Here is a 14,961-nt window from a genome sequence, read left to right on the forward strand (position 1 = left end):
GAAATTGATTGTCATGTGATAGGAACTCTTGCGAGAGAGGACTAAAACGTTAAAAAGTATCTACTGTAGATAACTTCAGAAGGATTTTTGGTCCCGTAAGTGTGCAAGAACTATGGAGGAGCCATTACAATGACAAACTCTACGAGCTGTTCGGTGTATTCGAGCATCTTGACGATCGGACGTGTATTTTTATGCCGTCCACATGTGACGGTTATTAGAGCAGGCCAAGACAGTGAAACATCGCTGAAACCTGCTAAGTCCTGCTAGCTTAGCCATAGCTACCGTAAACATTAATTATCACATTTATAAAATTCTTTCTGGGTCCTTAACGAGTAGTTGCTACACCATATTGGTCATAAAAAGATTGGATAAGGTTATCCGAAAGCATTCTTTTTAAATCGATTTATTGATGCTCAATTGATGCTGAAAGTCACTTCTATCGACAACGTGCCGGCAATAGGAAACATATTCCTCCAAAACACCATCAAACCTCTCTCATACAGAATGGTGGTTTCTATCTTTTTTCCAGAAATGAAAACATATTGAAAAACGCGAAGCAATTATCCATGCTCATCTGGAACGATGTCTGGAGAAGATCTTCTTTCTTCTTTCTTGGCCTCACGACCTCCTTAGATAATAAGCCTACCATCTTTGGCTTACTAGACTTATTTATACCGCATATATACGGCCAAGATAGGATTTGAATCTCGGTTTTGCCGTTTGAAAACAGGCGCTACTGTCGTCTCGGCCACCGAACCGCCCCCCTCACCGACCGCAGTTTATATAGAGTTTGATTCATTATTCATTGACTATCCTACGATTCTCGTAGTAGGGGAAAAATTTAATTGTAACTCATTAACTGTTTGGGCTAGCAATACGGCCAGATCGTTCTTCATGTATAAAAAAAAAACTGTTTGGGCCATAGTTAATTGAAATCGGCTAGTCTGTACATAAAAGACATGATACAAAAGACCATAGACGATTGGTTGGACGCTGGGCCAGCGAATATATTATCCTTTGCTAAGTATATTTTCTTACTCCATACGTCACGCCTGCCCAATAAAATGAAACAAACGGATTAAAGACGGTTTCCATCAACTGATAGTGTTTTGGGATACTTTACCCGCAATAAATTCAAATAAACATAATAAACAGAACAAAACATATAAGCTTTACAACCCAGAATAATGTAAAGTCCTCTACAAAATGTATGGCGAGTGAATACGGGTAGGCACTCGTATATTAACTATCTATCCAGCTACTTCTTTTTCTTCCTTGGTACTACAACCGCGAAAGGTTTCGGCCTACCAGTTCTAGCTTTCAGTCCTGCGTACGAAAAGGCGATCTTATGTGAGATTTAATTCCCGATCCTGCCGTGTAAAGGCCGCACTCCTTTGGGTAAAAAGGGTGGGGACCGCCCCAATGAACCGGACCGGAAAGATGGCAGGCAGAGGCCTTTCGAGGTTGTAATGTCAAAGAATTACAGAAGTATTTTTTGGTCGTAGCTACTGGAGTTTAAAGTTACTATCGCGTTCTCTGTCTCTCTCTTCTTGGTCTGACGACAGAGGAACGGTCCGGATGGAGTTTGAACCCCTGTCCTGCCATATGAAGACCGGCACCGCAGTCGCCTCTACCACCGGACCGGCAAAACTATTAACCAATGATACAAATGTTAACCAAATTTATTGTAAAGCAAATCCAGGAGTAACTTTTTTCTGTTTTAATTATATATAACTCAGCTGTTTAACAAAACTGTTCCCTTTATCTAGTGTTTCATCTCTAACACATATGTAAAAATTGCATTTTTCCGATAAGTATTCTCCGTTCATTTTTGGTTCATTTTCGTTCGAACGGTTGAGCACCCCTGGAGCAGATTCGCTCTTGCTTTCAACGGCCAGCGGAAGCTCTCATGCCTTAGTTTGAGATCGTGTCCCGTGCGTACCGCAAGCACATTTTACAAGTGGTCGAGCAGCTTTCGCGCGCGATGTCCCGCGGTGCCAACATCGAGTGAAACTTCCAGACGAGTGTTGATGTTGATCAGCCATCACACATCGAAATACCATCATGTGTGTATCAACGTTTGACCACCAAAACAACCGAAACTATGCTTTAGATTTTTATTTAAGTGCTCAAAGATCGGGTGGTGGTGGTTCAGTGTGTAACGAGCGCTAGCTGAGCGTTAGACAACAAATGCGAATTTAAATTCATGCGTGACCTGTTTGCCCAATCCGTTGTACGTAGTGTTACCGGTACTAAGAAAGTGACAAACCCGCTGGGTGTAATTAAACACTTTAAATCCGCTTCGCAAAATCATATTGCCAATCGCACGCGGTTCAGGTTTTGCTTGACGATCAAATTACTGCCACGGTGCTATTGTGTCATCCGTTGCCCGGCGTCCATGCTGCCCGCGAGTCCATCCAGTGCGGAAGCGTAGATGCGCTGATGTTATTATGATAATAGTGTGAAATTACTACTGTCCACTGTAGGGGCTGACGCTTGTGGCGGTTTGGGCCACGTTACCGTTTTGTTGCCGGAGCGACCGTTTTTTTTTTTCTCCTAACACTATGCTCACATGAGCCATACAGCCGAGTGTATTGTGTGGAGTGTTCCACGTGTACTCGCTATCTGGACGCAGCGTGACCACGGGAAAGAATGTTCTCTCTCTGTTGTGTTGTGTTGTTGCTGACGTTCCCTGCGGATTGTAGCAGTGGATAGAGCTGACCCACCGATCATCTGTCGTGCCGGCCTTTCTGTCCTATTGTTACTGCCCACCGGGGGATGAGTAGCGGAAATTTTACTATAAAAAAAACTGTGATCTCTAGCAATAGTACGAATTAGACGTTATCCAAAATGATCTGTGCAAAACACGCACACTCACACGAACGCATGCCGGATGATGGGAACAGGTGACGATGATCGGTGACGGTTTCCAGAACATCCGCCAATTTGAACATCGGAACGTGAGTGGAGTGATGAGTGTTTGTGTGTTGTTCTGTTTTCGGTCACAACGATAATGTTTTACGACTTTCGCTGTATATTTCTACCACTGATTTACGACTGTGGTTTAAGGGAAAATGTGAAGTGTCATTCCAAAACCTTCATTCCTGCGTTCGCGTTCGCTCTTTTGGCTTCGAGCGTAACGATCGTGCGTTAAAATGGAACGATGCAAGTACCACCGACTGTTCTGCGATATTTAGCTATAGGAACAGCCTGCACGCAAATCTTACACTATATTAGAGCGTTGAACACTCCCCGTTCGTAAGCCACTTCATTTGTCCTTTGCGCCATCGATGCCCCCGATCGAAACACTCGGGCTCGGTCTATTGACATTTGCGCTCAATTTCTAGCACGAAAATGGTCTTGAACAGGTCTTGTGGAAAAAAAGAAGGCCCCGATGGGAGTGGGAGCTGGCGTAGAAATTCTAAAACCGGTTAGTTGTGCGGTTGCCCTACGCAATATCTGCGTCCTCGCAACTCGCAAACTCATCATCATCATCATCACCAGCGGCCCCCGGTTCCACAAAACGAACGTGTCGTTGATTCACTGTTTACTGCATCCATGCATGAAGTAAACACAAAAGCTAACAACAACAGCGTTCACAATTTTTTAAGAGGTGGCAAACATTTGCGCTTCAAGCAATATGCTAATTGAATGTTGTTTGGTGCTGAAGTTGTTGAATCAAATATTTTAAAACAGATTACGGTGAGCTACATAATGATAGGTGGAATCCTTAAATTGACCTTTGTGGATCTCCCGATTAACTTGGTCAACTCTAGCTCATAACAGATCTATTTCAGATAAAGTGCTAACAATCCTAGCCTTTATCGCTATTGAATGACAAGCCTCAGTGCCTACGGTGATGTGCAATTGGCACAATTTCGACTGCTCAGAACACTTTTCTTCACAACCTCTTCCAGTGGTGGATCAAGATGGTTGGAGGCCCCGAGCGGAATGGGAGCGGCCTCCATACCTAGGTTGATCCGGTGATATACAAGGATTCGATGCATATAATGGAATTAATCAATCATGGGGTAGAAGGTTTGTTTCATCTGGATAGTGAAAAATTGCAATCATACCATGTAATGTTGCATCCAGTAATGGGGAAATTTGCAATTCTGCTGAGGAGCTTTGCTTAAATAGTACAGTTTGAAAGAGTTGGACCTAACATTCGGCAGAAAAATCACGGCTGTTCCCCCAATTTTCGACGAAGGGATTGTATTACTTCTCTAACTAGTTAAAACATTCCACCGAGCGATTCAAAAGGTCCTTTATACGGATCGAAACACTGTACTGCGTTATTAGCCTTATTGATAATACGTAACAAGAAACAATCAATTCTTGCTACGGAGGAATGATTCGGATGTGCTACCATATCCGGTATGGTTCTTTACCTGTTTTAATTCATATTATCCCTATTCAACACGCTTTCACACAAAATGGAATTGGCTGTCCAAAAAAAAGGGGGCTTTGTTCGTTATTTTTAGCTCACTTACGTTAACCATTCTGATTCCCTTACCTGCCACAACGGACAAAAGATTCTGATGGCATTTATTTTAAAATTAAATCGAGCAAAAAAAACTCGACCATGCTCGTGAAATCTACCGGAAATCGTTCCCCGGTCCTGTCCTGTCAACACTTTCGCTTTCGGTCATTCCACGCTGGACGTAAATTGGGAGCATTTTCTTATCGCGTCTAATCCACCCGTAATCTACAACTACAAGAGCGCCCCCTTGACCAAAAACTCTTCACACGCCCATACCTTTCCTTAGGAGTTATCTCCGGAATTATCTTCTCCACCTGCCTGCAACACGCTGACGCGTATCAATAAAATCAACCCACAATACTATCGCGCCAATATCAGGTGTCAAACCACTAGAGCAAGCGCAGAGAAAGATACGCACACACACACCCGCCGTGGTATAAATTATGCATGCTCGGGTCGAGTGATTGCCGCAAAAAGGGCAAACGTTGTGTGGTGGTGGGTGTTGGGGGCCGATGTGGCTCTGGGGGCTTCGGGCCCCAGTCCCATAGGCGCAATAATCGCCAACCACAATCGCGGCGGACCATCCTCCACAGCCCAATTCACAGACTTGTCAGCTTTGCCCATCAAAGCTGTCACGGCCGAAAAGCCAAAAAGAAACTGCCCATTCATTGTCTCCCGTCTTCTGGCCCTTCTCCACCCCGAAATTCCCTCGCGACCGCCCTGCGATCTGGAACAATTGCCGGCTCACTCTTCTCCGATAAATGATGTGATTATCTCGCACCCGCACGGCACGGCAGTTCGTATCAGCACTTGTCCTGGCGTTCCACCGCGGCCCGAACAGCGAATATCGCGCACCCTCTATCAATCAATCGGGCAGCAGTCGTGCGCGGGATAGGTTGGTTGCCAGCACACGGACGAGTCCACGAGCGTTCCTTCCTTCCATCCAGTGGGGGGTTGGGGAGAGAGAGAGAGACAGTAAGGAACGAAAGCGGTGGACAGGCCGTGCGGGGTTTGGCGGGTTTTCGGGTGGTCATTATCGAATCAAGCGCATCTTCCAGGCCGTTCGACGCACGCAATGATAAGTGATAGTGATTTTCGGAACTTTCACACCACGATCGCAGAACCCACCGGTGACGGAGTGCGCCCGGCAGTGTAAGGTGTCGCGTTGAATGCTCCTTGTCCTTGTTGTCCGTGAGCGATCGGCGAAAACAGTGAGGTCAGTAGGACAACGGTGTTGTGCAATTCGGTGTGTAACTCAAGGCGAACGACATGAAATCCAACATGCTTTGTGGCATATCCTGCTGGCATCCGGCCTGGCTGCAGCGGTTCGCCACGCCACGATCGTTCATCATGGTGTACGGGTTTCTCGGTACCGTGCAGGCGATGGCGTACATCTACTTCGTCATCACGCTCACCACGCTGGAGAAGCGGTTTAAGATTCCATCCTCAACTACTGGTAAGTAGAAGCCGCGGGGAACAAAACAAAACTTTGGTTCCATAGCGCTGGAGCACGCTATTATTGCTAAAGGTTCAGTGCAGTGAAGTTTTCTGTCCCGAGGTTGTCTATCAGCAAAGACGCGACCGATCGTCTTTATCATTTGGCACGTTCGTTAGTCGTCTAGACCGAGCGCGTTGATATTGGCTACTGCTAATACCCCGTCTGTCATCGGCTCTGTTGAGAGTTGCCACTTACCCGAACGTGAGCGAGTGACAATACCATGCACCTCCATCGACAAGCTTCACCGTGTGCGGTAAAGTGGGCGGTACTGCACCCGTGGCTTCCGTGGAACTTCATTGCTAATCACTTTACAACCAGAATCCTAAAATCATTTCATTCTCACCCACATTCTCGGATAGCAAGTTCTTTATCTCCAAATGTGCATCCAACCTCAACTCATGCCCTTACAAATAAGTCTAAGCGCAAAGTCAATAACCTGGGCCAAATAGAAGCGCTGCAGTGGCCTCCAGGGCACGGATTCCCACCGATAAGTTCAAGTAGTGCCGCTTCTTTATCAACTCCCGCTCACTCACTGTCCAGGCTCAACTGCCGAACAAATAGAAAACGGTCAGGAAATCCTTGACGCGGGCGGAACGGTTAGTTGGAAGGTTTCGGATGTCGTCAAGCTGAGTTCGCACCACCACGTTAATCGGACACTACTCGGTTCAGCTGATACTTATCGTAGCTAGACGCCGCCAGGCAAAACATCACCTCCAATGTGTGTGTTTGTGTGTCCAGTACTCTTATTTTCTATCACGCGTGCGCGGCCATCGATATAGTACACAATGTTATCGATCGGTAAACAGCTGTTTCTTGCTGCGCATGAGATAAAAGAAAATCTTCCCAGTTCGTTTCATAAAAACGGAAAATGGTAGGAAATGTAGGAATGTCCATTTCGAGCTAGTTTTCCCTCTCCCGGTTGGAGTGCGGGATCTCCCCAGCGTGCCGTAGGAGTTACGGTTGGCGCCAGTTTATTGAGCGATCGATTGATTGGCTAATTGATTGATTGCCTGCAATAGGAAGCGTATTTGCTTTATCTTCTGTTTGCGCAAAGCCATAGCCTCTGTTGCCATTCAGATGCCGCTTTTTTCTCGCCGCCGCCATAAGCTCAATGCTAAATCTGAGGCCAGCAATAGAATCAGCTTCGCAATCCAGTTTCCCTATTCTCTCTGTCCCGCAGGTATCATCCTGAGCGGCAACGAAATATCTCAGATCCTGCTGTCGCTCATACTGTCGTACGTCGGGGGCCACCGGAACCGACCGCGCTGGATTGCGTGGGGCGTGGTGTTTTGTGCCCTTTCCTGCTTCATCCTCGCCCTGCCCCACTTCATCTACGGTGCGGGCGATGAGGCACTGCAGCTTACCAAGGAGTACATCCGCGAACGGGAGGAGGACGAAGCGCGGATACGATCGCACCAGAACTACACGATCATGGTGAAGAGCACGAACCGGCTGTGTCTGGATACGTCCTCGCCGAAGCAATGCCTCGAGACGATTTCGGTCGTCCCGCTGGTGCTGATCTTCCTGTCCCAGTTCGTGCTCGGCATCGGCAACACGCTCTACTACTCGCTGGGCCAAACGTACTTGGACGATAACACGAAGAAGACCAACACCCCGCTCATGCTGGCGTACGCGTCCTCGCTGCGCACCTTCGGGCCGGTCGTTGGATTTGCACTCGGTACGTAGGCGAACCCTTGATCGCTCCTACCTTTAAAGCCTCTATAATGCGTGCTTTCGTGTTGCAGGATACTTTGCACTTAAGATCTACATCGATCCTACCAAGACACCGATCATCGACAGCTCCGATCCGCGCTGGCTGGGTGCATGGTGGTTGGGCTGGATACTGCTCGGCGTCGCTATGATCATCTTCGCCCTGCTTATCGGTATGTTTCCGAAGGAGATCCCGAAAAGGCCCAAATCGTCCGAACCCCCCACCCAGAAGCGAACTCACTCGACCGTCCCGGTTATTCTGATGAACGATGCGGAAGCATTCGGCAAGGAGAAGGAAAGTCTCAGCAAACGGCAGCAGCGAACCGTGTCGGAGAATGCGTCCGAGTTTGCCGAAAGCATCGTAGAGTTCCCGCAGCTGAAAGGTGCGAAGAACACGCTGCTGTAAAGATATGCTCAGCTTAATCAACCTTACCTATTTCAGACTTCCCACGAGCCCTGATGCGGCTTCTCAAGAACAAGCTGCTCATGTTCAACATTCTGTCCGGCATATTCTACATTCTCGGCTCTAGCGGCTACATCACGTTCCTGAGCAAGTACATCGAGGTGCAGTTTCACAAGTCCACCGCTAACGCGACCGTCATAACGGGACCGATAACGCTGTTCGGTATGGTGGCCGGGTTCCTAATATCGGGCATCATCATCTCGAAGAAGAAGCCTTCGCCCAAAAAGCTGCTCTTCTGGAACGTGATCGTCGGTGCGGGATACATGGCGGGACAGATATCCTACCTGTTTCTTACCTGTCCCGACGGCACTATGCCGTTGGTGAAGGGCCGATTAAATCTTACGACCGAGTGCAACAGCCACTGTCACTGCGACGGAATCCCGTACAGTCCGATCTGCCAGGAGGACACGGGCATCACGTTCTTTTCCGCCTGTCATGCCGGTTGCGATACGTGGCACACGGCCGAAAAGTATTACGACAGTTGCTCGTGCCAGAATGAAAACTATTCCCCGATCACAAAGCTGCCCTGGGAGCGTTCCAGCACCCGGACGACGAATCCTTACATTGCTCACACGACTAGCACGATGGCCGGTGCAGAAAGTACTACGGCAAGCTGGTCATCTTCCAGTAATATTAGCACGAGTTCTGCACCCTCTGTCGGTGCAGATACGATTCAACTATTAGCTGGCCATGAACCTACAGTCAACTATACTCTATCACACGACGAGTTAAGGGAGGAAGATCCCAAATCACGGACAGACAATTCCGACGAACGGTTGGAAGCGGCAAAGACTGATGAAGCGAGTACATCATCCCCTCCTGTGTCAGAAACCATTCCGGACGACGGTACCGAACCTCCAACCGAGCCATCCAGAAGAAGAAAACGGGCAGTGGAACCGACGGACGAGGGACAATCTTCGACGAGCGCTTCCAGCACTCCACCGGACAGCATACTGTACACGGCGAAACTAATCCCTGGTGCTTGCGTGCAAGGATGTGCGCTCGGGTTCTATCTGTTCTCCATCATTTCCAGCATAATCAACTGTCTGGGTGCATCGGGTCGCATCGGCAACCTGCTTGTCAACTATCGGTACGGATCGTGTCCGCGCGCAGTGAACGAACGAAATGCCTTAAACAATCTAAATATGGTTTCTCCCCATTCTCCAGATGCGTCTCGAAGCAGGACAAATCCTTCACCCAGGGATTGATACTGATGATGATCAGTCTGTTCGCCCTGATTCCCGGTCCAATCATCTACGGCAGGATCATCGACAGTACGTGCCTGGTGTGGACGGAAGAGTGCGGGAAGCGCGGTAACTGCCAGCTGTACGATCAGAAACTGTTTCGCTATTACATCAACATAACAGCACTGTGTAAGTGTCTCTCTCCGACCGGTGATATCCGTTCGATTGGTGTACGGTACTATAAGAAGGACATTTTTTTCTCCATCAGGCCTCACGTCGGTGGGAGTGTTCTTCGATGGATTGGTGTGGTGGTACGGCAAAACGTTGGACCTGTACGGTGAACGCGAAATGGCGGAACAGCAGCAGCAACGGCAGCAGCAGCAGCAGCAGCAGAATCAAAATCACAAAGTGCACCCGGAACCGATCAGTAATCATGCGTTCAAACATGATACGTGATACCCGCGCCCGTACCGGTGCGCGGTGGTGGTGTGAGCTGTGTAAATGTATTACTGTTAGAGTACGTTCGATGCGCTGTATTGGTCAATAAGAGATAAGGGATATTTTACAATAAATGGTGTACGTTTTAATCATGATAAAGATGCCCAGTGTCGGCGTTCTTGCTGCCATTGTGCGAGCATGAGTGGGTAGGCTTAATTCGGCAATCATCAGCAAACGGATGAGCTGATGGGCCTATCATCCCGAACCGGGTCAGCTGGCTGTGGTCTTCGAACGCACGGCAAGGTCAATGACTCCACCCGTACTATTAACACAAATTGATAACGGTATTGCTTTCCAATAAAAGCTGCCAGCTGTGCCTTAATTTCGGATGGCAATAATTAAGTTCCTTTTGCTTCGAATAGCACACCGAGAGCAATATGGCCTGCATCGATGGAGGCGCCCAATCTTTGGCAGTGTTTGGCGTTGACGGATTTTCATCACTATGGCAACTATAGGCAAAAAAGAAAGAAACATGAATAACGCTTTACGAACCAAATCACCATTGATTTATTGTTTTCTTCTTTGTTTTTAACTTTTACGACTGATTGTTCGCTGGTTTGCTAAAATGGGTTTGCTTTTTCTCCCTACTATTTCACAGCTACTGTTCAATTCAATAAACACGACCCACCATGCAAATTTTAAAAAGTTGAGTTTAAAAGCCTTCCTTTGCTTTGACCGCTTTGAGGCTTTCTTTTTGTTTTTTTTTTTTTTGGTAAAACAAACAGCAACACACCAAAGTTAAAAAATAAAACATTTTCAATGTATTAGTACCGCACAAGAAGGGTATACAAAGGTGCTTTCAAAACCGTCATTCAAAATGATCGTTCGGGATGCGCAAACGTTAGATAAACAGATTTAACAGATGTAACATTCTTATCATACATATATATATAAGGTATGGCAGCGTGTGCCTTGCTAGCTTTTCTACAAAAACAATCATCCTGCAGCATCGTGCCGCCATCCTGCCATCCTGCTCTCCTGCTGCTGCTAAAAATTGATTGGTAAATCCGATCCTATCGGATCGATGTGATGTGTGGACAAATACCAACATCATGACGCATTAGCACGCAGAAGATAATCTCATTATGCGACAGTTTGGGCGAAAACAAAGACAGTCACGTGTGACGCATAACTGGTCACAGCTTCCGTGTGTAGAAAAGTAATTTAAGGCACGAACCAATGTTCAACCGAACTAAAACGTACAACCCCGGCAGCTGGCTGCTGGCATTTTGCTCCTCCTCCTCCTGACCAGTTGTTATCGACTACGAAGAAACGTTTAGGGACGCCCTAGACGAAGGATCGCATACCGTGCGGATGCTGTTGGGGTTGCGGCGGAGGACGATTGTTTTTCTGTTTCCGAAACTCCGCCGCCCGGTTAACCGTTGGTATGCCCAGCTTTTGCGCTTTCGAAAGAGATCGCCATATCTGTGGGGAAGGAGCAAGAAAGGATTTACACACTGCTCCAGAAACCCCCGAAAAGGGCCTAACGCGCGCGCACTCACCTTAATCTCGTAGTCATCACTGGTGGTCACAAGCATCTCGTTGTCGCGCGGGTTGAAAGCAACACTGTTTACCACGTCTGCGTGCTGGTACTTTGCCAAACACACACCATAGTAGCGGTCCCACAGGTAGGCATGCATGTCCTCGGCACCGCTGCGGATAACAACAAATGGAGAAAACGACCATTTACCAATCATCTCTCCACCAACCACTGTGGTCGCTCCCTACCTGGCCACATAATTATCACAGACGTCCAGAAAAATGAAGAAACACTCGGTGTTGGGCGTGTACGCCTTGTGGGCCCGTAGCATCTTGCCCACCTTCTTCAGCGTCATCAAATCGATGACGTGAATGTCGATCTCCTGTGCGATCGCGGGCGGATCGAGCGGGTTGCGAATGACGCAATTTTTCGGCCACGGCCGGCTGTTTACGTACAGGTAGCGATGGTCCGGACTCAGCCCCATCCCGATGATGTGCCCGTGCAGATCGATCAGCTTGTCCACCTTGTCGAAGCGTCCCGCCACTGCCTCGTAGTTCGCCCAGTTCGGTTCCACCGGTGGTTCCTCGTTCTGTAAGATATACTGCAGGCGGATTTCTTCCGGGGACATCTCGGCCATAATTACCTGTAACTCGCGCTGCCGATCGCGCAACGCGATGCGTTCCCGCAACGACGGGCCCGGATCGAGCCGGCGCGGAAAGTTTACGCTCGTGATGCGCTTGAACCCGATCTGGTGCGGTGTGTACGTTTTCGAGCCGGTCGAAAAGATCAGATACTTTGGGCAGAGATTTTCCAAATCGTCCTCGCCCTCCGACAGCTCCTCCTCGTCCGCATCGTCCTCGTCGTCCTCCAGGCAGTCGTCCGAGGATTCGTAGTACGATTCCTCGTACTCCTGGCGGAATTCTTCCAGATACTGTATCGGACTGGCGTAATCGGCCCGATCGCCAACAAGCAGCTGGTACGGCACATCCTCCGCCGCATTAGGATCGTGACCTGCAATCAAAAACAACAGCACAACAAACGCATTCATTCGCTTCGCTTGCACACCTAGCGCTGCTACGCGATACTAGAGCTGCTACTCGCCATCATCGACTGCTTCCTGCTCCTGATCATCGTCGGAGTCTACGTCCTGGTTCATCTGGTAGTGGGAGAGTGGATTTCCCGCGCGACGATCTCCACCACTGGTGCCGGGTTCCTCGTCCGACGATTTCTGTCCACCGCTATCGGCAGTCGAATCCTTTCCGCCATCCCGTTTGCCCTCTGCTTCATCGCTTAACCAAGGACAGTTGGCGACCATGATCGCACGTATGGAGCTGGCATTACGGTTGTAGAATTTGTACATTTGACTTCGCACCGGGGTGTGTTCCGAGTCGACCTCCTGGTTCGCCTTGTTCAGCCAAAGTATCGAGGAGCTGACCAGGTGCGCCAACCAGCTAAGATCCCCGGACAGCAGATGTTGATCGCTGAACCAGGTGCCGAATATGTCGTAGGGTCGATTCGTTACGCGACACTTTAGTTTGAAGCCGTCTGTAAAAATTAAAAAAAAAAACACACATTTAATTAACTCGTAAAAGCAAGAGCCTGCCGGCACTATTCTAACACGCGTGTGTTCTCTTATCAAAAACTTACTTTGCACTGTGAACACCGCAATCTCGCCGGAAGTGCTGTGTGGTGAGCCGAAGTGGACCCCAGACACCAGCAGGAGCGTGTCGCTTTGATTGAACTGGGAAAACTGGGTGTACTTCCAGCTAAGCTTACGCATATCGTACGAATCCCGTATCGTCGTTGGATAGGCCGAATTCCATACCTGAAAATGGTACCAAATTTGGCGTGAGTGATTTGATTGAAACGTTCCCTGTCCACACTCTATACTCACGATCACGAATCCATCCTTCGAGCATGTGGCAAACATTTTCCCGTTGTGTGAAAAGCTGACGTGCAGCACTTGGTGCGAATGGAAGGTCAGTACATCCGTCATGACCATCGGTACGTTGTTTGTCAAACGTCGGTACTCGGCACGCCAGGATTCCGCTCCTGCAAAAAAAAGAACAAGCAACGGAAAAGCGGAAAGTGTAAAAACACGTTACACCGCCGCCGCCCATCTCGCGTCCCGTCGTCTCGACGCCCTGGCATGTCTTGTTGCGCAGTTTAACAACAAGAGTGCCGTGTGGATTATGTCACCAACAAGAGCACGTCAAGTGCACCAAGATTCTGTGTGCGCTCTCACTCGCGCCCACTCTTTCTCTCTTTGGCAATGTTCCTAACGCCTTTCCCGAAAAACCCACCTCGTTTCAGCGGAATCGATGGATCCACATTAAACTCCTGGCGGAAATACTTGCGCCAGATGTAGTCATCCTTCGACAGCTTGTACCACCGCTTGCAGCATTGCCCCGCGTTCAGGACGTCGCGAGCCTGAAGCTGCAGGAAAATTTTGATAAACAACGGTTCGGGCATGAAAACCCACGGACTGTTGTCTATGTACGTTCCGTCGTCCGCCGTCCCGTCCTGGTCGCTGTTCGAAGAGCTGAACGAGGAGCTGTTGGACTGCATACTTTCGCGGGCGCGACCGTGCTCCATCTGGCTGTCGCTGCTGTCCGCCATCGGCACATCGTCCATCGTTTCGGCCATATCGGGCTGGCTATCGTGTCCGAACGTTGAACGTTGTTACGCCCCCGCCGAAGCTTTTCGCACCAGATTCCGGAAGTTGCGCCGCACACTTTCACTATCTGTTGCTACTGGTTTTCCTTCCTGGATCTTCCCTTCGCTTTGCTCTTTCTACGCAAAAGACGATGCACGACGACGAAGCGTAAACATCGTACCAGTGTAACTGATGATTGTGACAATTTACGGATTATTGACTGTGTAGGATCTTGACCGTCGCAATATCTGGTGCGTATCGTCCAAAAATCGTCCAACCAACCAGCAGCCCAGCCAAATATACTTGCGTCCTACCGAAAAATTGAATCACACACGGGACGAAAAAAAAAACACCAAAATAATCGTTGTTCCAATAAAAATAATCGATGACAGCTGCGAGACCCAAGCAACATTTGTCTTGTTTTCGCCAAATGTCATTTTCCCGAACGTCGAGCTGAGCGCAGAAAATCGATGTAATGTTCCTTTTTTTTGCACACTTTTCGAATCGCAGCACAATTTAAAAAATCTAATTTATGGTAAAAGACTAACAGGGTGTGCCTTGCATATGCGGAACGATCGCTAAACTAATCTGAGGGTTAGTTATGAAAATCCATACGATGATCTCTATAAAATAAGTAGCTAAGTAACAGCTCCAGGGGCTTCTCTATTCAGGGTGCTTTGTGGTTCAAGTGGCTTTCCGAACCGATATCATTTTCGTCGAAGGGAACTCGTCTTCCTAAGGATTTTCTGAAGGATTCTCGTAGTCCGAGCTTCGTCTACAAGGATGTCTCGTAGTTGAAGAGGCTTCGTGGTTCAATCCTCAACTGCCAAGAGTTGTCCACAACCTAGTCATAATGAAATCTCATAAGCAAAAAGGCTCCATCGTCATAAAAAAATTAAAGACGAAAAAATTCCTCAGGAATCACACCAAAAAGCATTCATCGCTGGTACTCTACTCTACACTACTAGAACTTCACTCCATTATCTTTG

At 48.3% G+C, this 14,961-nt stretch overlaps 2 protein-coding genes across 4 annotated transcripts; one reads left to right on the forward strand and one right to left on the reverse strand.

The window, feature by feature from the left end:
* Positions 1-1,911: 1,911 nt before the first annotated feature.
* On the forward strand, positions 1,912-9,935 carry LOC118513303 (solute carrier organic anion transporter family member 74D). Of its 2 annotated transcripts, XM_036058885.1 has the most exons (7): positions 1,912-2,066; positions 5,542-5,939; positions 7,162-7,659; positions 7,727-8,074; positions 8,134-9,244; positions 9,322-9,527; positions 9,607-9,935. In XM_036058885.1, exons 2-7 carry the CDS (start codon positions 5,753-5,755, stop codon positions 9,792-9,794), a joined length of 2,538 nt encoding a protein of 845 aa, XP_035914778.1. In that variant the 5' UTR covers positions 1,912-2,066; positions 5,542-5,752; the 3' UTR covers positions 9,795-9,935. The 2 variants fall into 2 exon arrangements, with proteins under 2 accessions (XP_035914778.1, XP_035914777.1); XM_036058884.1 differs by lacking the exon at positions 1,912-2,066 and having other exon boundaries at positions 4,934-5,939.
* Positions 9,936-10,313: 378 nt separating this feature from the next.
* LOC118513304 (F-box/WD repeat-containing protein 5) lies at positions 10,314-14,367 on the reverse strand. Of its 2 annotated transcripts, XM_036058887.1 has the most exons (8): positions 13,620-14,367; positions 13,211-13,368; positions 12,964-13,141; positions 12,418-12,861; positions 11,960-12,327; positions 11,565-11,905; positions 11,339-11,489; positions 10,314-11,261 (listed from the first exon to the last, which is right to left on the reverse strand). In XM_036058887.1, the coding sequence occupies exons 1-8, from the start codon at positions 13,960-13,962 to the stop codon at positions 11,124-11,126; spliced, it is 2,121 nt and encodes a 706-aa protein (XP_035914780.1). In that variant the 5' UTR covers positions 13,963-14,367; the 3' UTR covers positions 10,314-11,123. The 2 variants fall into 2 exon arrangements, with proteins under 2 accessions (XP_035914780.1, XP_035914779.1); XM_036058886.1 differs by having other exon boundaries at positions 11,565-12,327.
* Between the last annotated feature and the right edge of the window lie 594 nt (positions 14,368-14,961).

The sequence above is a fragment of the Anopheles stephensi genome, chromosome 3 (genome assembly GCF_013141755.1).
Source record: "Anopheles stephensi strain Indian chromosome 3, UCI_ANSTEP_V1.0, whole genome shotgun sequence".
In the NCBI taxonomy this organism is placed as follows: Eukaryota; Metazoa; Arthropoda; class Insecta; order Diptera; family Culicidae; genus Anopheles; species Anopheles stephensi.